This window comes from Spinacia oleracea, chromosome 6, assembly GCF_020520425.1.
Source record: "Spinacia oleracea cultivar Varoflay chromosome 6, BTI_SOV_V1, whole genome shotgun sequence".
Lineage (NCBI taxonomy): Eukaryota > Viridiplantae > Streptophyta > Magnoliopsida > Caryophyllales > Amaranthaceae > Spinacia > Spinacia oleracea.
Genome location: NC_079492.1, coordinates 149,173,744 through 149,199,122, shown reverse-complemented (window position 1 = coordinate 149,199,122; position 25,379 = coordinate 149,173,744). Strand labels below are relative to the sequence as shown.

General features: G+C 35.7%; 1 protein-coding gene and 2 long non-coding RNA genes across 3 annotated transcripts; 1 reads left to right on the top strand and 2 right to left on the bottom strand.

Annotated features, from left to right (window-relative positions):
• Positions 1-2,104: 2,104 nt before the first annotated feature.
• Positions 2,105-4,148, bottom strand: LOC130464256 (uncharacterized). The gene is made up of 3 exons (XR_008924635.1): positions 3,767-4,148; positions 3,196-3,257; positions 2,105-2,274 (listed from the first exon to the last, which is right to left on the bottom strand). It is a non-coding gene; the product is annotated as an uncharacterized lncRNA (long non-coding RNA).
• A 1,171-nt stretch (positions 4,149-5,319) lies between these two features.
• LOC130464137 (uncharacterized) lies at positions 5,320-7,229 on the bottom strand. The gene is made up of 3 exons (XR_008924447.1): positions 6,981-7,229; positions 6,411-6,472; positions 5,320-5,489 (listed from the first exon to the last, which is right to left on the bottom strand). It is a non-coding gene; the product is annotated as an uncharacterized lncRNA (long non-coding RNA).
• Positions 7,230-21,163: 13,934 nt separating this feature from the next.
• LOC110790794 (F-box/FBD/LRR-repeat protein At5g22660-like) lies at positions 21,164-22,576 on the top strand. The gene has a single exon (XM_021995565.2). The coding sequence runs from the start codon at positions 21,164-21,166 to the stop codon at positions 22,574-22,576; it is 1,413 nt and encodes a 470-aa protein (XP_021851257.1).
• Positions 22,577-25,379: the final 2,803 nt, after the last annotated feature.

The window sequence follows — 25,379 nt, the reverse complement described above, 5'->3', positions numbered from 1 at the left end:
TAGTCAGTTGGAAAATCCTATTGGGGTTATAAATCTGGTTAGAAGGTTGAAAGATGAGGGGAATAATCTCTACAAACAGAGTACTAGCTTGGCTATCAAAAAGTACTCCTTTGCACTCAAGATCTTATCATTTGTTTCAGTCTATAATGATGAGGATAAGTCAGTTTTTGTAGGTCTGGCAGTGTCTCTTAATCTGAACTTAGGTGCATGTTTCATCAAGGAGAAAGACTTTGAAAGAGTGGGTCAAGTATGCTCGATGGTGTTGCGTTATGATACTTCTAATGTGAAAGCTTATTACAGAAGGGTTGTGGCAGCTGTGGAGCTTAAAAAACCCGACTTAATTAGCTTTCATGGATCTTGCGCAAGCACTGAAGCTTGATCCGAGAAATGGAGAGTTTCAACAAAAACTTAAGGAGGTGATATCTTTGTTAGGATGGTCTCCAAATTTTGTTGGAGACGCACTTGAAGTAGTAAGAGAGGATGATTTATTCAAAAATTATGCCCACAATGGGAAGGAGGAGGAAGAAAACAGAAAGAAAGGAAAGGAAGGAGAAGGAGAAGGAAAGGAGAGAGATCGAAGTGTTCTCGGGTGTCGTGGTGCGAAAAATAGCACCAAAATGGAAAAGAACGTTGTAGACAAAGGACCCAACGTTAATCAAAACAATTCAGTTCTGAAGTCAACTTCAGAAACAAAAAACTCAAATCTTACAGGGTCCCGTTTTCGATTTTCAAATCGGAAACGACATGAGACCTTTTTGGATCTCACTCCATCAATGTATGGGGTGATTTCCAGTGGAAGAACTTTACATTACTATGGTAATTCCCTTGATAGTATGATTAGCATCCGAGTTCTCGATCCTTCAAAGAGGATGGATTGTAGTGAGACTCGTGAAGTTGATACACAGTTGGAGATCAGTCACCCCCCTGTTGAAGGGCAAGATAGGTGTGAAGCAACTCCACATATGGCGCAAGAAGACAGAGCCACAAGTATGGCAACCGTAGCACCATCATATGAAGCTACGCCGAAGATCCTCCCTAATGCATCAGTCCTTTCCCCTTTGCAGTCTATTATTCGTTCCGCTGCTTACTCCTCCAAAGAAATGAAGAAGTCCGTATCCTCTCACCGCTCCATGATCAGAAGAAAATGTGGTACTCTTAAAAGTAGAAGCCCCTCGGATTTTACTAACTCTTGGTTTTGCAGGAAGAGGGTTGGTGTAACGCCCCGACCTCTAATTCACTTATTAAGGAATACTTAGCAGCGGAAACATCCTAATTCGGTCGGGACATTACTGCCGTAACTCCCTCTTGGGAATTACAAGGCAACCATCAATCATAAGCTATTAAACTCCAAAATTAACATAATAATCCTTTTTAATTCCTTAATCAAAGTACGTAACTTAATCAAGAATCTTCACTTAAACTTGTTACAACTTAACAGTAACTTAGGTGAACATAGTGAAATCCTCGCCACTACTCGTTTCCGTGGTCCCCAGCAGTACCTAAAACGGAAAACAAAACGGTGAGCCGAAGACTCAGTAACAAGTTACCCTAGCATCGTAACATCATTTCAATTCATTTTATTAATAACACAGGGAGAATAGAATATAGTAAAACATTTAATAAATCATCATTTCAGAAGCATCATTTCGAAAACATCATTTCAGAAACATAATTTTAGAAACGTCATTTCAGAAACATCATTTCAGGAACATTATTTCAGGAATATTATTTCAGGAACATCATTTCAGGAACATCATTTCAGGAACATTATTTCATTAACCTTTTTCCTTTTAACAGTATTATTCTGGTCGTCAGGACTTTACAGGAAAACATGGTAGGACGTCTCCTACGAACAGGGGAAGCCAGTGCTTCATAACAAGGGGAGTCAATGCTCCATAACAGGGGAAGCCAGTGCTTCATTTCAGGGGGAACCTTGGTTCCATATCAGGGGAAGCCAGTGTAACACCCCCAAAATTTGGACCTTTTATATAATCAAAAACTCTGTTTTTATATCGTAAAACAATCGTCCAAACCTTGGGAGTGTCACTGCTACATTTATTCTCCATAGAAAATAAATGCAAAGCAACAAAACAATTTAAAACCATTAAAGTCAAAATTAACTAAGTGGTCTAAAGGTGGCCAATAAAATATTACAACCAATTAATCCCAATAAAATAAATAACAAAATCCAACTTAGACTGGAATAGAAATTGTCTCTTGACTAGGTGGTTATTCTAAGCGTCTCCTCACTCATAGCCAAATACCTTTACCAACCTGCAAAAATAAATAGAAAAGAGACAAGAGAGACAAACTCCCAAAAATCAGATAAACTGAGTAATTCCAACTCCATCCCGTAAAATAAATAATTTTAGTTTGAAAAACGTTTTGAGTACATAAAGTAAATAATTAAACAACAAGTATCAATTTAATAATTCCATTATTAAACTCATCACATAAGGTCAATATTAATTAAGTGAGGGAAAGAGAACGCTAAGGGTCGCGCGTAACCCTTGGAAATGGCCAAAGTAAGACGAGTACGGAATGTCCCTAGTGTGCACACCCCTCGCTAATTGTCTATGGGTCTCCGCGACCGCGCACCAATAGATTTAGGAGGAAGACTAAGCAGAAAGTTTAATACAGAATAATAGAAACCTACTAGAAGCCTATCGGGTCTCCACTAACGTGCACCGATAGAACAACATCTAGAAGGGCAACCTGTTCCTAACCCTTACGGGCTTTTCCCTCTGAGATTACACTTTACGTAATTAATATTTTAATAAGGTTCAAGCACATAATAGAAAGACATAATAAAATAGTTACCAGAAGAAAACCAAAACACAACAAGTCCATTAATACATACGACAATCATTGTAATCCATTTACACTTCTTATATCAAAGAGCTCATAATGCTCCATCAATTACAACCCCAATGTTCACGGCATGCATCCAAATTAAAATTAACCAGCAATTCTCCGCATTGTACAACAAGTATCATTGACATTTTCATAAACTACTTATAGGATTCAAATATCACTTTCAAAATAATACTACTACTTCGAACTAGATAGGCTTATAAATTCAAATTACGTAACTCGTGTATATAACACTTTATCTACCAAACACATGATAACACATAAATATGTCCAAAATACTTTTCCTAACGGGAGCTAAAGATGATGGACATTGAAAATTACCTTGGACACACGCGTACTTTGAACTAGTAGTCTCTTTGCGTTATTTCCTAAATAGTCTCCCTCTACAATTGCACAAATAAATAAACCTAAGTTAGTCTAAAATTGTCCATAATTAGCATAGGTATACAAGAGTTAATTACTTCTGATCTCACGTCTACTAGTTGTTAGGGGGGAAGTGAGTGGCCATGGAATAGTAGGAAGCCCTTTTTTTTTTTTTTTTTCCTAATTCGATAGTACAGCTCCTGTACTACTATTCTTTAAATACAACAAAGATGCTAATCAAAAAAACCAAAGTCAAAACATGCTTTGTTTTGTGTCCTTTTATTAAAATAAATAAATATGTTCTTCAATATTTAAAACCAATTAATGCTCAAATGGAGTTCCTGCAATTTCCATACGAAGGGTGACAAAACTGAGATTTAAAATGAATGAATATTTACGGCACAAAAATCAAATACGGATAGAAGGGGGTTAAGGACGATGGGTCCATGATCGTTTTCCGGTGGTTTGGAGTTATCAGTTCAAAAATTTATTTTATAAAAGCTCAAAGCTTGAAGGTGATGTTCATTACCTGCCGAGGAGAGGTTGATGATGATGATGATACGGTGATGACGACGGCTGTGTTTTGAGAGGCGGGGGTTTATTAGGAGTCGATTTACACGGCATGAATTTTGAGGTTTGTGGGAGTATATATAACATACGGTGATTAGGGTTTAATTAGGAGACTAAATTTCAGAACCTTTATAAAACAATCTAAAATATACTTTTTTTTTTTTAAACTCATTAAAACTTTTATTTTAAAATTGTAAAATTATCTTAAGTTACCAAAATAGTTTCTTAAAAAATACCCGAAAGTTCGGGATATTACATCCACTCCTCCTAAAAACAAAGTTCGTCCTCGAACTTTACAGTTAGCTCTCACATAAGACCCACTTATAATAAAACTTCGGGGAATTACAATCACCCCCTCTAAAAACAAAGTTCGTCCTCGAACATTAATATTAGCTCTCATGATGAATACTCGAAACAACAAACTTGACATATTACACCTACTACTCCTTAAAATAAGGTCGGCCTCCTAACTAGAAGTTCGTCCTAAGACTTCAAGGTTAGCTACATACGACTACTTTGTACAAAAGAAATGAATAAATTAGTATCACACTCTACCCCTCTTAAAAGGAGTTTCGTCCCCGAAACTCTAACTCTTAATGGTGTTACTCCTTGCCATGCGCGTGCTACCATGACATACTATCACATATAACACATCATATAAACCCACAAATAGGTCACGTACATCAATATTCTAAGGGAGAAATAGACTTATAAACAAATAATCGTAACGTATATTATCATCTACGCATGGAATCTGTTAAAAGAAAAAAAAAGATAACGTAACTCAAAAATTGTAACCAACAACACGCTAAGGGATGCAGAACGAGCTTCTGGTCGCCTCTTTTGGGAATCATATGATCATTTTCAGTTAATGGTTCCTTCATGAAAGTCAGAGATCTCAAAAAGTTAATGAAGTTAGGCTTAAGAATCGCTCGATTTGGAGTTGGGAGTCAGGAGATACGCCATTTTGAATTCTGGTGCCGATGTAGTCTTCTTGACTTATTGCTATCGTTGCTCTACCCAACAAAAACAAGGGTGGGAATGGGTGGGAAGCTCTTTTATCGTCCTTCAATTGAGCAATCACTTCTCAAGGTCACTTATAGAACAATAGAAAGAAGGAAAATAACACATAGTAGTACTAGAACTAAGTACTTCACATAGTGTCAAAATAAGACCCTTTTTGCGTCCCGCGCTCACGGCTTTATAAGAAGCTAATTAATCTTATTTTCATTTATCTAAAATAACCCAATTCATTTTATTAATCCTAATTCTTAATTATTCCATTTAGTCCTAATTTAAAACTCGACACTAGGATATGAAGATCCTAGTATCAAAAGAATTGAAACCTAAGCTCTGGATACCAATTTGTAACACCCCCAAAATTTGGACCTTTTATATAATCAAAAACTTTGTTTTTATATCGTAAAACAATCGTCCAAACCTTGGGAGTGTCACTGCTACATTTATTCTCCATAGAAAATAAATGCAAAGCAACAAAACAATTTAAAACCATTAAAGTCAAAATTAACTAAGTGGTCTAAAGGTGGCCAATAAAATATTACAACCAATTAATCCCAATAAAATAAATAACAAAATCCAACTTAGACTGGAATAGAAATTGTCTCTTGACTAGGTGGTTATTCTAAGCGTCTCCTCACTCATAGCCAAATACCTTTACCAACCTGCAAAAATAAATAGAAAAGAGACAAGAGAGACAAACTCCCAAAAATCAGATAAACTGAGTAATTCCAACTCCATCCCGTAAAATAAATAATTTTAGTTTGAAAAACGTTTTGAGTACATAAAGTAAATAATTAAACAACAAGTATCAATTTAATAATTCCATTATTAAACTCATCACATAAGGTCAATATTAATTAAGTGAGGGAAAGAGAACGCTAAGGGTCGCGCGTAACCCTTGGAAATGGCCAAAGTAAGACGAGTACGGAATGTCCCTAGTGTGCACACCCCTCGCTAATTGTCTATGGGTCTCCGCGACCGCGCACCAATAGATTTAGGAGGAAGACTAAGCAGAAAGTTTAATACAGAATAATAGAAACCTACTAGAAGCCTATCGGGTCTCCACTAACGTGCACCGATAGAACAACATCTAGAAGGGCAACCTGTTCCTAACCCTTACGGGCTTTTCCCTCTGAGATTACACTTTACGTAATTAATATTTTAATAAGGTTCAAGCACATAATAGAAAGACATAATAAAATAGTTACCAGAAGAAAACCAAAACACAACAAGTCCATTAATACATACGACAATCATTGTAATCCATTTACACTTCTTATATCAAAGAGCTCATAATGCTCCATCAATTACAACCCCAATGTTCACGGCATGCATCCAAATTAAAATTAACCAGCAATTCTCCGCATTGTACAACAAGTATCATTGACATTTTCATAAACTACTTATAGGATTCAAATATCACTTTCAAAATAATACTACTACTTCGAACTAGATAGGCTTATAAATTCAAATTACGTAACTCGTGTATATAACACTTTATCTACCAAACACATGATAACACATAAATATGTCCAAAATACTTTTCCTAACGGGAGCTAAAGATGATGGACATTGAAAATTACCTTGGACACACGCGTACTTTGAACTAGTAGTCTCTTTGCGTTATTTCCTAAATAGTCTCCCTCTACAATTGCACAAATAAATAAACCTAAGTTAGTCTAAAATTGTCCATAATTAGCATAGGTATACAAGAGTTAATTACTTCTGATCTCACGTCTACTAGTTGTTAGGGGGGAAGTGAGTGGCCATGGAATAGTAGGAAGCCCTTTTTTTTTTTTTTTTCCTAATTCGATAGTACAGCTCCTGTACTACTATTCTTTAAATACAACAAAGATGCTAATCAAAAAAACCAAAGTCAAAACATGCTTTGTTTTGTGTCCTTTTATTAAAATAAATAAATATGTTCTTCAATATTTAAAACCAATTAATGCTCAAATGGAGTTCCTGCAATTTCCATACGAAGGGTGACAAAACTGAGATTTAAAATGAATGAATATTTACGGCACAAAAATCAAATACGGATAGAAGGGGGTTAAGGACGATGGGTCCATGATCGTTTTCCGGTGGTTTGGAGTTATCAGTTCAAAAATTTATTTTATAAAAGCTCAAAGCTTGAAGGTGATGTTCATTACCTGCCGAGGAGAGGTTGATGATGATGATGATACGGTGATGACGACGGCTGTGTTTTGAGAGGCGGGGGTTTATTAGGAGTCGATTTACACGGCATGAATTTTGAGGTTTGTGGGAGTATATATAACATACGGTGATTAGGGTTTAATTAGGAGACTAAATTTCAGAACCTTTATAAAACAATCTAAAATATACTTTTTTTTTTTTAAACTCATTAAAACTTTTATTTTAAAATTGTAAAATTATCTTAAGTTACCAAAATAGTTTCTTAAAAAATACCCGAAAGTTCGGGATATTACAGCCAGTGCTTCTTATCAGGGGGAACCTTGGTTCCATATCAGGGGAAGCCAGTGCTTCTTATCAGGGGGAGCATGGGCTCCATATCAGGGGAACTTGACCAGTTCTTACACTTTTATTTATCATGTTTACATTTCTTTTAATCGAACATTAATCAGGAAAATCTCAATCATTCAGGGTGGTTCAATAAACCATTAAATCTCGTTATTTCATAAAATCATTTCTTTCAGGAATAATAATAATTCATTAAATTAATACTTTGCATAAAGCTGCATTATCGTAAAACAATTCAATCAAATCATACTTGTAATCCCGCAATTCATTTTGTCGATTTCTATTCTCAACTCCATCGTATTCCTCAATCATTCATAATACTTTTCGAATTTCATAACATTCATTGATATCATCAATCTGATAGATAGACTAATTCTCGATAACTTATTTTGGTAAGATCTTTAAAGCTTATATGCAAACTCAATCTCATGCTTTCACCATAAATCATATTTTGGTTTCGATCACATAATATTTTTGCATAACTTTTTTTAAGATTTCTAGCTTAGCTTCCTTAACATATCTGGAAATATACTTAGGTGCTTATAACCACAAAACAATCATTATGAAAGGTGCGGGGAAAATAACCCATAAAATCAACCTTAACCATAACTTAAACGCTTTGAACCCTGATTATTAAGTGATGATTCATCTTTTACAAACTCACACTCTTCTTGTACTCTATCATTCATCCTTAAATACAAACTCATGCTCTTTCGGTACTCTAAAAATCAACCTTAAATAATTCATAAACATAAAAGTTCCTTAAAATAATTCATATCCACAAAATCATGCTTTTATTAATTCTTTCATAAACTTCCTTGAGGACATTAATGATCCTTAAACATAAAATGTCCTTGACAAAAGATCTATAACATGATTCAAATCTAAAACAGGAAACTTAGGTTCAAACGTACATAAGAACTAAATTGAAATAGTATCAGCGTTGGCGTCATCTTCTTCGTCAGCTCTCATCATGTAAGCCTTTCCAGATATTGGTGGTCGTGGTGGGTCATGATTAACCCTAGCATTGTTGTTGTTTCGTTCATGATTGGTCGAGGTTTCTCTTCCAGTATTCGTGGGAGGTGGTTTAGGACAGTCTCTGACGAAATGATCTTTCCCTCCACATCGATAACACGTTTTCGTTCCTGCACGACATTCGTTTTCAGTGTGGTTTCTCTTCCCACACTTGGCACACCATACGTTACGAGTTGCTCTATCGTTATAACCTTGGTCTCTATTATCGTTCCGTCTATAATTATGGTTTCCTTGGTTTGGCCTTTTAGCTCCTCCATGATTTTGATTATCATTCTTCCTTTTGTCACCAACATTTTGTGCTTCTCGGAGTAGTACAACTCGTTCAACATTAACTGCGATATCAACCATATCTTGATAGGAAGTAAACCTTTGAGTTGCCAGCCTATCCTGGTACTTCAAGTGAAGACCTCGCTCAAAACGGTTCATCCTGGATTGTTCTTTCGATACCAGCTCCGGTGCGAATCTTGACAACTCCATGAACTTGTTTGCATATTCCATAACACTCATTGTTCCTTGTTGCAAGTGTAGAAACTCGTCTTCCTTTTGTTTCCTCAAAGATGGTGGATAAAACTTATCTCTCAGTAACTTTTGCAGTTCGGTCCAACCAAATCTAGGCTCATTCTTCCTTTCCTTATTAACTTTCCACCATAAACTTGCTTGACCCGTTAAGTAAAACACGGCGAAATCGACTCTCCATTCCTTAGGACATTGCAAGGTTTCAAACAACTGATCTATGCGGTTAATCCAATCCTCGAATTCTACAGGGTCGGGCTTGCCATCATAAGATGGTGGGTTCAGGGATGAAAACTTCTTGAACATTGACGCATTTTCGTTCGTATTCGTCGATTTCTTTTTCTGAGAATCTTTGATTAATTCAGCTAACATCGTGCTAACGGTTTCTAATCGTTCCATCCTTTCTTTGTGATCTTCGATAGGTTGATCGTCATAGGGATCATCGTGGGCAACATCCTCGTAGATAGTGTCATCGTTGACATGGACGTTGTGCTCGTTGTGCGCTCCGTCGTTAATATCGTTAGTCACCACGATAGTCGACATTCTGCATAACTGATGAGTCATATTTGTATAGGGTATTTTAGGCGCATTTAGGTTGCATTATTAGGCATTTATATCATTTTAGTTGCATTTAGGATCACATTTGCATAAGTTATCGTTGTCGTACTCTATTACGCCCCGTTTGTGTTTTCTTAATGTTTCAGGTGATTTTACGGTCATTTGGATGCTTTCGGAGTGTTATGAGTTGATTTGGATGATGAACGGATGGAATGTTGACTCGAGGATCATTGCATATCTCTAGGGATAATTTTGAGTCAATAACGAAGCTAAACGCTATTTTTCTAAGCATCAAAACGGACAAGCGTTCACTCTTTTGATGATATCTCAAGTTCTACATGTCGGAATGAGGCGATTTTTATTGGCCTAGAAAGTAGACTTCAAGAGCTTTCCAACGACAGGTCACACGTCCTTATAGGCATTGTAGAACAAGAGTTATGACATAAACAAGATGGCTCGACTATCCGATTCGCCCGAAGCCCAAAACGATGGCCCAATCTTCCCCTTGGGCGCGAAAACCAGCGACCCACCAGCGGGCCCGCTGGTTTCTCCGCCCAACTACTTCCACACGCGGGTTCATGCTTTCGTCTTGGTGATCGTCCAATTAAATCTTAGCTTATGTAATTGTTATCTTTTCCTATTTTGTTTAGAATTTAGGAAGCATATAAATACTTGAAAGGATTGCTTTATTTCGTTTATGCTTTTATTTCCTTTAGGTTTCAATTCCCTAGATTTCGAATTCACGTTCTTTTTCTCTCTTTTCTTCTTCATGAACCCTAGTTTTTCTACATACTCCATCAATGTAATTCTTTGAGGTATAATTGATTTTTCTCTTTATTTTATTTATTGCTTTTAATTATGTTTTCATTCTTAGAATTGATTTTCATTGTTCGTTTCATGATTGAGTAGTTCGCTTTCTAGGGTTTGGGAATCCATGTTTATATTATGAATCCTTATTATTATTGTTGATGGTTTGATTATTCATTGATATTTCTAGTTGATTAGGTTTATATTGTTAATCTTTGCAATCTGATCAATTGTTTGATTAAATCATGCTAATAGGATTTAGAATTGAAAGATCGAATTTTAGAGGCTTACCTACAACTAGCAATTCTGATTATGTTAGCGATCGTACTGCATATGTTGAATTGAGAGTGTTAAGACCCGATCGTAGGATTAACTTGTGCTCTAGATAATTTGAATATTTGAGTTGTTGATGATGTTTTGATTGATTCTGAACTATGAATATGGTGAACCGTTGTCCTAGATATTTTAGTTTATTTTTCTATTTATTTTAGTTTAAACATTGAATCCTAAATTTCGTGACATTGTTAGTTTCGCCATACCTTGAAAGCTAGATTTAAATAGCCATCTCTCTGTGGATTCGACCCTGCTTACCCTACTACATTGTTATGAGGTTTCGTTAGGATTTTATTTTTGACGGGTGTACGACAACCTATCAAATTTTGGCGTCGTTGCCGGGGAGACGGTTTTATTTTTCTTTTTAGCTTTTATTTTTGGTGAGACTACATTGTATATATTTTTTCGTTTGTGTATAAAATTCCCCTTTTTTTTTATAATATAAAATGGCATCTATTTGTTTTCCTCAATTTGAGAATGAAGTGTTTTGGAGATATTATTATAGGCTTGGAGATTTTCTTGGTCCAAATCATATTTTTGAACAATGGGAACTATGTATGGTGATTTATGAGGGATTGAATGAAGATACAAGATTGGTGTTGGATTTCATGAGTAGTTATGTATTTGTGGAGAAGACTCCAGAAGAGTGTTGGGACTTGATCGAGCAATTAGCTAGAGATACATATGAGTGGGAGATGACAATGTTTGTTGAACCTACTCTGCAAAAAATTTCTTATCCTATTCCTCAAACTCACACCCCTCCCCCGTATTATTGTTCTTATTGTCATTGTCATGACCATGATATTTCTCTTTGTCCCTATAACGAGTCATATGTTAGTACTGTCAACCCTTTCCTTCGATTTGATATGCAAAATTTCCAACTCGAACCATCTTATTGTGACATGAAAATCCTTTATAATGATGATGATGATGATGGTGGATTTGTTGAGATTGTTAGTTCATTAGAGGAAGGTTATCATTTGACTCTTGGTACTGATGAGGAAAAGTTGGACATAACGGAGACTTTGGAGGATGAAGAAGCGCTAATGGTTGTAGAATCGTTGGTTGAGAAACCATTGGTTGCGAAACTTTTGGTTGAAGATTTTAGTGATAAGCTTATTCACGAGGGTGGAATTGTAGGTAAAAGCATTAATGTTGAGCCTATATCTCCTCCCGCCTATATCCCGTTCTCGCGGAGGCTTAATCTTGTTCCTTCATCCCCCATGTTAAGTCTTTCGAACTTTATCAATAGGTCTCCATTCCATGATACATTTGACCTTACCGACCTTGACGCTCATTCAAAATCGTTTACATTGCCCAAGGAGCAATTAGAGGGAAGTTGTAAATATTCTTCTTTTTCTTTTGATTTTTCTTCTACTTTTGACTCTTTTTCTTTTGGTTTTATTTTTTCTGCTTATTTATCTAATACCCTATTTGCGAGGATGAATGTGGTTTTACTCAAGCCATACGTAGTGCTCAATGACATGTTTGCAGGGGCATTTGATAAATTACTCAAGGCGTTGGATTCTTCTGATTAACAATTTGAGTGAAGTCAAGCTAATGACTTAAAACGAGCGCTTATCGGGAGGCAACCCGATTCCTAATTTTCCCTCACTTCATTTTTTTCATTTTTTTTCAATTTTAATTTTTTTTTTTTTTTTCGATATTAATTTAGTATTCTTTTTTTATTTGGTTAATTTATTGAAAATAAAAAAAAATGAAAAAACAACAAAAGCCAAAAATATTTTTCTTTGGGTTCACTTGAATTCATAATTTTATTTTATTTTTAGATTAGTTTTCGTTAATCGTCTTTATTTATTTATTTACTTTGTGTTTAATTTTACTAACGATTCTAATTTTTGAGTTTAGTGGTGCTTGATTTTTTTTTAGGATGAGTAGGTGCACGATCAAGTTAATTCCAAGAATTTTGATGCATCGACAAGCTTGCAGCTCGCTCCAACACAAGCACAAACCAGCGACCAGCCAGCTAGCTCGCTGGCCGTTCTCTACTCGCGCTTGCACTTTCTGCCATACACGTTGGCGAACCAGCGCCCTCGCTGGACTTCCCTCCCAACAAAATTCAAAAAAATAATAATAATAATAATAATAATAATAAAATCCCCTTCAACCTTCGCCAATCAACCACCAGAGCCGCCGTCCTTCGACCTTCTCTCCGCCGCCCCTGCACAACCAGTGGTCGGAGCGCCACCTGCACCACCGACTGTCACCACCACCTAACTGCTTCCCTCACCCAACAACGCCCCTCCACCCTCTCCCTCACCCACGAAACAGCCCACCAGCACCAACCAACACCAACCCGCCCGCCTTCCCTTCGCCAACCACCATCACCCGTCGCCCCTCCACTCACGCAAAGCACCCCTCCCCTCGCCATCTTCCTCTGCCCACCAAATCTTCCACCTTCTCCCACTCTACGCCGTCCACTAGAAGCATCCGCCGCCGGCCCCTGCACCACGGTGGTCGGCGCGTCAGCCTTCCACCACCACGCCACCTTTCCCTCCTCTCCAACTCTCCAACTTCCACCTTCACCATTATTTTATTTATTCATGAATTTAAAACCCTAACTTTTGAAATCAATTTGGGGGTTTTTAATTTATTTGGGCATTGGCAAATTGTAGTATTGGTGCTCGTTTCCGAAATTCATGAGAATTTGCAACCAAATTCTGGTCTTTGTGAAGCACAAAAGATATTAAAATTTCAATTTTTCTAACGTTTATTCACTTGAATCATATTTTGAAAAGAAAATTGGAATTTTTATGACAATATTGGTTTTTGAATTTAAATGGTTGTCGTTGTTGTGAATATTATATGAATTATTTGTTGAGCTTGGTTAACGCTTGTTGGTTTGAGTTTGAACTATTAGCATTGGCGAATATTATCTGAATTGCTTGTTGAGATTGTTTAATGTTTGTTGATTGTTGAGTTCAGATTGGTAGCATTGGGAAATTATTGATTATTGCATGAACTATTCGTTGGGATTGATCGTTGAATCTTGAAGCATGCACCGTCTTGGTTGAATAAAGTATTCTAAATTGTGATTGTTGCATCTATGGAGATTGGCTCTTTGCGTCGTCAGTTTGAAGCTTCTGGCCACACCGCTTCTACTGTCGACCGTTCTACCGAGTCTTACTCGGCCGACGAGGCTCATCACGAGTGAGCACTTTCCATCTCTCTCCCTTGTTCGAGTTATATTGTTGCTATTTTCACAGTGAGGGCACTGTGTTTTGTTTAGCTTGGGGGAGGGATATCTATCTTTGTTGCTTTCTAGTATAGTTTTATTGTTTTGTTTAGGTGTTGTACGCTTTGTACTGTCCATTAGGGGTGGGAGTTTACGTGCAACGAAAAAAATGTACTGCTTTCCTAGTGTTATTGTTCAATTTAGTTGCACTCTTACTTGCATTCTTACTTGCATTCATATGTCTTTATACCCTGCATTGTGCAATTGACTTTCAAACTATGTTCGGGCTTTATTTGACTCTCTTGAGCTTCTTTTGAACTTAGTTATGATTCTGAAATTCAGTCGGTCATGCTATACATTGATAACTGCTTGGCATTGTGTGAACCAATTGAATGGTATGCGGTAAGATGTTGGTCTCGTGTCAAGAATAGCTAGCCAATTATCTTGTAGGTCACCTTACTATGTGTTTGTGTGATTGATGTGACTTGTTATCGTATGATTTTGGCTTGAGATTCATTAGTAGTTTAGTTGCAACTCACGCATGCCGCGTATGACAGAGGCCATTCTCTTAGGAAGCCTTCAGACGAACTTAGAAACATCAGTTCCTGCCTTTCATACCCATGTTGTAGCCTTGTCCGTTTATTGTTTTAACTCCACAAAATTGAGCCCTATTAGCCCCGTTGGTTACTTGTCCCGAGTCTAGCTTGGGGGAGCTTCGGTGTTCGTAATGGTTTCATTGATGTTGATTGATTGGCACACTAAGCCAATAGTTCGTGGTTCGAGGCTATGTTTGGATTTGTGGTTCGGAAATGGTGTATATTATTGTTGGCACCCAAGCTTGTAACAGTTAGCATTAGATTTATTTATGTACTTTCGATTTCATTATCTAGTTTCATTTTCATTCAATAAAAAAAAAAAAAAAAAAAAAAAAAAAAAAAAAAAGAAAAAAGAAAGAAGAAAAAAAAAATAGAGAAAAATCAAAGAAAAAAAAAAAAAAATATATGTTTTTCGTTCTTGTATGTAATTTGAAAGCAAGGAAAGGGGAATGAAGAAAGATCATTGACATTATATTATGTTTTCCCTTGGTTGTAACTTGGTTGATTGTTAGGGTTTCATGGTTCGATGGAGTTGGATTTGCGGCATTATCACGCCGACGCATATAGTTCACATTTGCTCCCCAAGTTGGACCTTACTCTCACTTTTTCCCAAATTATACCCTACCCTTCCTTTTCACCTAGCCCCATTACAAGTTTATTATAAAGACCTCTTGATCGGCATGTTTGTTTTGTGATTGAATGAAAATCGTTTTTGCTATTGTCATCTTACCCTATGTTGCATCATATATTTATATTCTACAAGGTATGCGGCGACGACTAGCTTGATTGAGAATAGTTTGTGGCTAAGCTTGGTTGTTTCGATTGTGGATCACGATGCTTTGTGGTTCTATTTGTATCTGAGCTAGATTTCCGTCTCAATAACTCTGTTTGATTGTTTGCTCGAGAGTTAGGTTGGTCTTACCATGGTTTTATGAAAGTCAAGTGCGTCTTGCTTCTCTATCTTTGGTTTAGTGTTGCTTGGGGACAAGCAACAGTCTAGCTTGGGGGAATTTGATGAGTCATATTTGTATAGGGTATTTTAGGCGCATTTAGGTTGCATTATTAGGCATTTATATCATTTTAGTTGCATTTAGGATCACATTTGCATAAGTTATCGTTGTCGTACTCTATTACGCCCCGTTTGTGTTTTCTTAATGTTTCAGGTGATTTTACGGTCATTTGGATGCTTTCGGAGTGTTATGAGTTGATTTGGATGATGAACGGATGGAATGTTGACTCGAGGATCATTGCATATCTCTAGGGATAATTTTGAGTCAATAACGAAGCTAAACGCTATTTTTCTAAGCATCAAAACGGACAAGCGTTCACTCTTTTGATGATATCTCAAGTTCTACATGTCGGAATGAGGCGATTTTTATTGGCCTAGAAAGTAGACTTCAAGAGCTTTCCAACGACAGGTCACACGTCCTTATAGGCATTGTAGAACAAGAGTTATGACATAAACAAGATGGCTCGACTATCCGATTCGCCCGAAGCCCAAAACGATGGCCCAATCTTCCCCTTGGGCGCGAAAACCAGCGACCCACCAGCGGGCCCGCTGGTTTCTCCGCCCAACTACTTCCACACGCGGGTTCATGCTTTCGTCTTGGTGATCGTCCAATTAAATCTTAGCTTATGTAATTGTTATCTTTTCCTATTTTGTTTAGAATTTAGGAAGCATATAAATACTTGAAAGGATTGCTTTATTTCGTTTATGCTTTTATTTCCTTTAGGTTTCAATTCCCTAGATTTCGAATTCACGTTCTTTTTCTCTCTTTTCTTCTTCATGAACCCTAGTTTTTCTACATACTCCATCAATGTAATTCTTTGAGGTATAATTGATTTTTCTCTTTATTTTATTTATTGCTTTTAATTATGTTTTCATTCTTAGAATTGATTTTCATTGTTCGTTTCATGATTGAGTAGTTCGCTTTCTAGGGTTTGGGAATCCATGTTTATATTATGAATCCTTATTATTATTGTTGATGGTTTGATTATTCATTGATATTTCTAGTTGATTAGGTTTATATTGTTAATCTTTGCAATCTGATCAATTGTTTGATTAAATCATGCTAATAGGATTTAGAATCGAAAGATCGAATTTTAGAGGCTTACCTACAACTAGCAATTCTGATTATGTTAGCGATCGTACTGCATATGTTGAATTGAGAGTGTTAAGACCCGATCGTAGGATTAACTTGTGCTCTAGATAATTTGAATATTTGAGTTGTTGATGATGTTTTGATTGATTCTGAACTATGAATATGGTGAACCGTTGTCCTAGATATTTTAGTTTATTTTTCTATTTATTTTAGTTTAAACATTGAATCCTAAATTTCGTGACATTGTTAGTTTCGCCATACCTTGAAAGCTAGATTTAAATAGCCATCTCTCTGTGGATTCGACCCTGCTTACCCTACTACATTGTTAGGAGGTTTCGTTAGGATTTTATTTTTGACGGGTGTACGACAACCTATCAATAACATGCTCAATCAGGAAAACATACATAATAGGAAAATAATCCCCTATTCAGCCCGTTCCTACACTCACACTCATTTTATTTTAACTTAACATGATTTTAACATATTCTTTTTAACTTATTCCTTAAAAAGTCTTTGCTTAAAGCCTATTGAATTCTACTATGCGCAAAACCCGTAAGGTTTAGCACTTATGGTCCAGAACCTTTGCTCTGATACCAAACTGTAACGCCCCGACCTCTAATTCACTTATTAAGGAATACTTAGCAGCGGAAACATCCTAATTCGGTCGGGACATTACTGCCGTAACTCCCTCTTGGGAATTACAAGGCAACCATCAATCATAAGCTATTAAACTCCAAAATTAACATAATAATCCTTTTTAATTCCTTAATCAAAGTACGTAACTTAATCAAGAATCTTCACTTAAATTTGTTACAACTTAACAGTAACTTAGGTGAACATAGTGAAATCCTCGCCACTACTCGTTTCCGTGGTCCCCAGCAGTACCTAAAACGGAAAACAAAACGGTGAGCCGAAGACTCAGTAACAAGTTACCCTAGCATCGTAACATCATTTCAATTCATTTTATTAATAACACAGGGAGAATAGAATATAGTAAAACATTTAATAAATCATCATTTCAGAAGCATCATTTCGAAAACATCATTTCAGAAACATAATTTTAGAAACGTCATTTCAGAAACATTATTTCAGGAATATTATTTCAGGAACATCATTTCAGGAACATCATTTCAGGAACATTATTTCATTAACCTTTTTCCTTTTAACAGTATTATTCTGGTCGTCAGGACTTTACAGGAAAACATGGTAGGACGTCTCCTACGAACAGGGGAAGCCAGTGCTTCATAACAGGGGGAGTCAATGCTCCATAACAGGGGAAGCCAGTGCTTCATTTCAGGGGGAACCTTGGTTCCATATCAGGGGAAGCCAGTGCTTCTTATCAGGGGGAACCTTGGTTCCATATCAGGGGAAGCCAGTGCTTCTTATCAGGGGGAGCATGGGCTCCATATCAGGGGAACTTGACCAGTTCTTACACTTTTATTTATCATGTTTACATTTCTTTTAATCGAACATTAATCAGGAAAATCTCAATCATTCAGGGTGGTTCAATAAACCATTAATACTTTGCATAAAGCTGCATTATCGTAAAACAATTCAATCAAATCATACTTGTAATCCCGCAATTCATAAAACATCATTATAAAACATCAATCATTCATAACATCATTCATAAATACATTTCGAAGGGAATGCGGGTACTAGCAATAACCGTTACCTCAATTCCGCAATTTGCTAAGTCTTTTTCCTTGATTCGTTCGTCCTGAGCTCCGAGTCCGAATTCTTTTAAAAGATTAAATTATTGAATTAATGTTAAAACGACAAATACTATAAAGTTAATATTTTCTAAATAATATTGTTAGTTTATAGTCATAAATCAATTAAATATGAAATAATTAAATAAAATGTATAGTTAAATTCAAGTTTTAGGTAAAATTTAAATCTAGAATAATTACCAATTTTATCTGTATAAAATAACAGTATTAGAATAAATAAGTAAAACATATTAATTTTATTTGAATAATACATATTAAGTAAAACATATTAACAATTTTAGAATAAATAAGTAAAAGATACCAACAATATTAGAATGTGTAAAACAACTTAGCAAAGAGAGTTGGGCCAAGATAGGAGTTGGGCTTACTTGAATTGTAGAATAAAACCCAAAGCTTGTTTATAGGAACACAGTTCCTAAAACTCACGCAAGAAAAAAAACAGAGAGGAGGGCAGGAAGAGGAACGACGGAACAGGGGAAGGAGGAAGGGTGACGGCTAGGTCGGGGCGGCACAATGCGCTGGGCGGTTCTGCGCGTCGGAGGTGGGTGATGGAGGTGGCTACAGCTGTGGTGGAGGAGAGGGAGGTGAAGCGCGAAGCCGCGGAGGGAGAGGGAGACAGGGGGGAATGGCCGCGAAAGGGGAGGCGGTGAAGGGAAGGTTGGGCACGGTGGTTCTGGGTGGTCAAGGTGGTGTTGGGAGGTTAGGGTGATGCTGGGTGGTCGCGTTGGTGGTGGTTTTCCGACGAGGCAGTCGGTGGTGGTGGTGAGTGCAAGAATTGAAATTGAAATTTAAAATTGAAATTGAAATTGAATTTGAGATGTTTATTGTTTGTTGATGGTTGTTTTTGCTTGAAATTTCAGTCTAACATAACAGCTATTTATAGCAATGGGTTTGTTCATCTACGTAAGTGATGATCTCAATTTGCAAAGGTTGAAGATGACAAATGTAAGAAAGTAAGGTGATGAGTAATGGAATCTAGGAATTTAGGGGAGTGAATTCAATCAGCAAGGCTAGAGAAATTAGATAGATTAGATGGCAAACACCATGGCTGCCAGTTGCCAAGTTACACGACAAAGAAGAGGAGACAAAGAATTGGTTGACTTGGTTTCAATTGGTCAAAAGGGCATTTTGGTAAATCTACCATTGTGGGACAAATTTCAGAATTTTATTGCTATTTTCGGATGAAAATAGAATCATAAAATTAATTTCTAGAATAATTCTTTTATAAAGTACTAATAAAATAAATTTAGTTTTCGAATAAAATTAGTCGTTGATAAGAACGTTTTTGAAATTATTAAAAATCTTTTACATATTACAAAATATAATTTAAAAATTTAAAAAAAATCTAGAAATAGTAATTCGTGTAACAATATTAAAAATTCAAGCGAAATAAAACTTCGTTAATTAAATAAAGTTCGAAATTAGAATTTAAAACGTTTTTAAATTAAATAAAAATAATTAAGCATAATTAATCGAGTTTTAAAAATGCGGGGTATTACAGTTGGCTCCAAAAGAAGCTCGTCTTGCCTCACCGGAGATACTTGGTTTCCTGTTAAAAAGAAATTTTATGGCCCCACCCCCCGTGTTTTAATTTGTAATGTAGTTTATGATTAATTAATGTAAGGTTTAGCTATTGTCAAAAAAAAAAAAAAAAATTAATAATACGCTTTTCAATGTTTGTGATTTTTATTAGTTCTTGATTCAAGTTTCAACCTGAATGAGTGGGCACTACAAAATATTCATTTTATAGAGACGAGTAATTTCGTCTCTATATAATCCAAATCTGTCTCAAAATGATGCTTAGAGGCGAATTTGACACAGGAAATGAGCCTCTCTATATAGAGGGCATCTCAAAATCTTTTGAGACGGAATTGTTGGAACTACATATATAATTCTATCTCAAATTTAATTTAGATATGAAATTTTAGTAATCCGTCTCAAGTTTGAAACGTTTATTGTATTCATCTCAAAATCCATCTCTAATTAATGCATATTTTTGTAGTGGGGTAGGTAAATCTTCTATGAGATGTGACATTGCAATGATTTCAGTTTAAAGGTAACTTTTTGTTCAATTCTATGATGATAAAATTGACCATCTTTCCATGTCAAACAATGTACTCAAATTGAGTATAAGGTATTCAAACTGCATAGTTGTGAACTTGTGATAATAAACGAGTAATTTCGTCTCTATATGGTCCAAATCCGTCTCAAAATGATGCTTAGAGACGGATTTGACACGGGAAAACAACCTCTCTATAGAGGGCGTCTCAAAAAAAAAATCAAACTTGAACGAGTTTTAACGAGCTATATTTAAATCACACTTACAAAAAACTTAAACGAGTTGTTCACGAACATTAACAAGCCGAACATGAAATTGTTCAAACTTGACTCGTTTACTTAACCGGCTTATGTTTTTTGTTCAATCTTGTTTATTAATTTATCAAACGAGTTTAGGATAGAGACTTTACCGAGCTTAATCTCAAGTACGTAGTTCACAGACGTGTCGGCTAATATGCATGGTTGCACCTCTCGGACGAACCGTTATACTCCATAGATGTTTTGTTTTTTACTTTTTACAAACACCATGAAAGTCGTTGATACCTTTAATTTTTTTTAATTTTTTTAATAACTAAGAAGAATGGATTTTACTGAACCAGGTCTTCGCTTGAGCCACTCCGGCTCGACCCTGTAAGTCGGCTGTAACCTTCAAGTCACAAGGTGACCTCCAGGTCTTCGCTTGATACCTTTAATTATTAGGTTTAATCTAAGGTTATTACAATATTTTCTTAAATTAACTACCTAGGTAATTGAAAATATGAAATAGAATTCTTTTTCCTAGTCCACATCGGCCCAAAAGATGGAGAAAAAAGAGGAAAAAGGCCCTCAAATACCACTCGTATAAATCTTTTAACAAATCTTAGTCAATTTGCTCATCGCAACCTAAAATCAAAAAAAGCAGCCATGAAAGGCCACAACAAGAGAATAAGCTATTATAGAAGAGAAGATAGACTAAGCATGTTACCAGATTGTATCCTTATTGAGATTCTCTCTTTCCTCCCCCTCAAATCCGCCATTGTTACGAGTGCTTTATCAAATCGATATCGCAATCTATGGCCCGAAATCACATCCCTTGACATTGATTTCTCCGAAATCAAAAACCCCCAAATCAAAAACCCTATCGCAATTGTTGACGAATCCTTCAACAAACTCACATCGACGTCAATCTTCCGTCTTCGTCTCTGTCTTTGCGATCTCTTTGATCGTAAAGGTGTAGCTCCCAATTCCAGCCGCAGAAATCAATTTATGATTAATTTATGGTTTCAACAAATTTGTGCCAGAAACGTTAAGGAAATCAAGGTAAGTAGTAGGGAATTGTGTTATTTTAAACCTTATGTACTTCCTCAGTATGTTTATCAAACTAGGTCATTAGTAGAACTTGAGATTGATAGATCAATTAATTTAGGTTATCGATGGGATGATGATGAAATTAATCTTCCTAATTTGAAGAAATTGAAAATTTATCGATCTATGTATAGTCTTAAACGGTTGGAAAAGTTCATTAATTCTTGCCCGTCACTTGAGGACTTTTATTTGGAGATTGATCTCACTAGAGACATAGAATTATCAGTTGTAAATTTATCAGTCCGGAATTTGAAGAGTTTGGTTTTGTTATTGTATGGTATTCATCATACTTGTAAGGTTATGATAGAATCCCCAATTTTGGAATATTTCACCGTGGCAGGTCCTAATAATCATATGTTAGGGTTTTCTTTCGAGGAAATCCCGATCAAGTTAGTGGAAACAAGAATGTCGATGATAAACAGTTGGAAGGCTGATCAAATGTTACCCTTGTTGAAATTCTTACGCGAAATTTGTCATGTTAGATTTCTTGAACTTGATAGTGTCCCGTTTAAACCTCTGAAAACATTTCCCAATCTGGGCCGTCTTACGTTGGGGTTCTCAACTTGTGACTTCAGAAGGCTAATAATTTTTTTAGGTTTTTGCCCTGCTTTGGAGGTTCTTATACTAGACATGAAGGGTACTACTGATGACGAGGGGTTGACATGGGTATCATCGGGTATTTTACCTAAATATACACGTCCAAAGAAAATTGAAATTCGGATAGGGAGGCTTAAGTATCAAAGAGAATTGATGAAGATGGTAAGATATTTCGTACAAAATTGTCAAGCATTGGAGCAACTCAAGTTTAGTATTACTGAGGAAGGTCATGAATATGAAGACAAATTAAGCAAACAACGCATTGAAAGACAGTTTTGCGATGATTTGCTCGATTTGCCAAGGAGTTCTTCAAGGTGTGAAATCATATTTTCAGGCAACTTTCTCAAAAAATCGAGCAATTCTTGGAATGAATAATGTTCAGTGATCTGGAAATTCGTAGCTATGGTTGAGACATCGATCAAGTATTAGTAGGTTGTAGTTTTTATATTTTATTTTGAAGGGATTTCTAATTGTTGATTGGCTCTATGGCCCTCTAACATAACTCTAAACCTTTGAGAATATTTGTTGGTTTTGAGTGTTTGTGATTTTTATCTGTTTCTAATTTAAGTTTTAATATGAATGGGAGGAAGCTAAATCTTGTTATGGGGCATGATATTGCCCTAATATAAAACTAATTAGGGGATTATTTTGTGGATGTCAACTAACGTAGTTGGTAAAGTCTTGAGAGGTAATAGGCTAGATCTGTGATTGAATCCCGTCTACATCAGTTGTCGTTTTGCCCTTTGTAATTCTCTTTACACCAAACAATAAAGGGGAATTTTTTATTCGATTATAGTACAGTTGAGTTATGTTATTAGAGTTTACAAAAACTTATACATAATGATTTTTTGTTCAAATTTCAATAAGATTACCTTTTTACCAAAGAGTTACACGTACATATATAGTGTTCAAATACTTATGTAGTTATGTTCAATAAGTATACTCAATCAAATATATTCCTCCACTTTTTAAATATTTCACTATAGCACGTTGATTTTACGCTTTCCAACACACAACTTTGACTCTGAATATCTCGCATTATACATAAAGTACACATTATTAAAAAAAATGATATTACAAAAGTATATATCAATACGAATCTTCCAAAGAAAAAATTAAAAAATTCAATTCCCCTACCCCCACCCCTTTATTTGATACATTTCCCACTAACTATATTATAAAAAAAAATTAAAAAAAAACCACCATCAACTACTAGCTCCATTTCATAAAGATCTTTACGTTAATATATTTGCATGTAGAGGGGTAAGAGAAAGTGAGTGGGAAATATAAATATCGAGGATGAAAAAGGGAAATGTAGTTAATTTTCATGTCTAAAAACAGAATAAAACAAAGTTTAAAGAACATTAATTATGAAACATACTAAAACGGAAAGTGTAAAGATTATTTTGAAATGGAGTAGTGCAACCTAATCATATAATAAGTCTATACCTAAAGCTCTATGTCTGTCAAACCATAGCGAATATTAGGGGACAGAGGGAGTAATGTTTGTTTTTATTTATTAGAAGAAAATTACGATCAAAGTAAGATAAATAAATAGTGCCAAAAGTAAACGAGTTGTTCACAAACATTAACTAGTCGAACATGGAGTTGTTCGAGCTTTATTCGTTTACTTAACGAGCATAGATTTTTTTTGTGCAAAATTGTAAACGAGTTTGGACTGTGCTTCAACCAAGCTTCCTCTTATCGTTGATTAATGACGGGATTTTCGGTCGCGAACCCGTCTAAAAGGGGGACGTCGTTAATGGAAAATCCCGTCGTTAACCCGTCGTAAAAGACATTTACGACGGTTGTTCCCGTCTTTATTTGGTTGTTAAAAGGCTTTTGCGACGAGATTTTTAACCCGTCGTAATTAGGTTGTCGTTAAAGATACAAATTTTTATAGTGAGTTCACAAACACATCGGCTCATCTTGCACCACTGCATGTCTGCATGTACCCTTGTAACTTTCTCTTTCCCTCCCGTACGAACCGTTTATATAAAGTGATTACAGTATTTTCTTAACTACGTAATTGAAATTTTGAATAGAATTCTTTTTCCTAGTCCCACATCGAAGATGAAAAAAAAAAAGAGAAAAAGGGTCTCAAATACCACTCTTATCTATAAAGTAATCTTAGTTTCCTCCTCGGAATTACCTAAACCCAAATTCTTATTTACAGTTATCTATTTTTTAGTGATAAATTTTTTCATTTCAGTAAAACATATTTCTTCAAAACTACTAATAATGTATAAAATTAATCATTTAACTATTTCTATCAACCTGTTTTTTACTATTATAAAAGTTAATCAAACCTTTTGTAAACACAAAATCATAATAAACAAACTACTCTATCACAAGTCGAAACCTAAATAAGCATGTTGCCTGATGATATCCTTATTGATATTCTCTCTTTTCTACCCCTTAAACCGCCATTATTACGACTGCTTTATCAAATCGATATCGCAATCTATGGCCCCAAATCACCTCCATAGATGTCGATTTCTCCGACATCAAAAACCCCCAAAACAACCACCGTTTCGCAATGGTTGATGAATCCTTTAAGAAACTCACGTCGACGTCGATTTTCCGTGTTCGTCTCTCTCTTTGCGATCTATTTGATCGTAGATATGTAGTTCCCAGTTCCAGCCGCAGAAATCAATCAATGATTAGTTCATGGTTTCGACAAATTTGTGCCAGAAATGTTAAGGAAATCAAGGTAAGTAATAGGGAATTATATTATTTTAAACCTTATGTACTTCCTCAGTATGTTTATCAAACTAGGTCATTAGTAGTACTTGAGATTGATAGATCAATTAATTTAGGTTATCGATGGGATGATGATGAAATTAATCTTCCTAATTTGAAGAAATTGAAAATTTATCGATCTATGTATAGTCTTCAATGGGTGGAAAAGCTCATTAATTCTTGCCCGTCACTTGAGGATTTATATTTGAAGATAGATCATACTAGAGAACCAGAATTATCAGTTGTAAATTTATCAGGTCGGAATTTGAAGCGTTTGGTTTTGTTATTGTATGAGATTCATCATACTTGTAAGGTTATAATAGATTCCCCAATTTTGGAACATTTCACCGTAGCAGGTCCTAATAATCAAGAATGTCGATGAGAAACCGTTGATCAAATGTTACCCTTGTTGAAATTCTTACGCAAAATTTGTCAT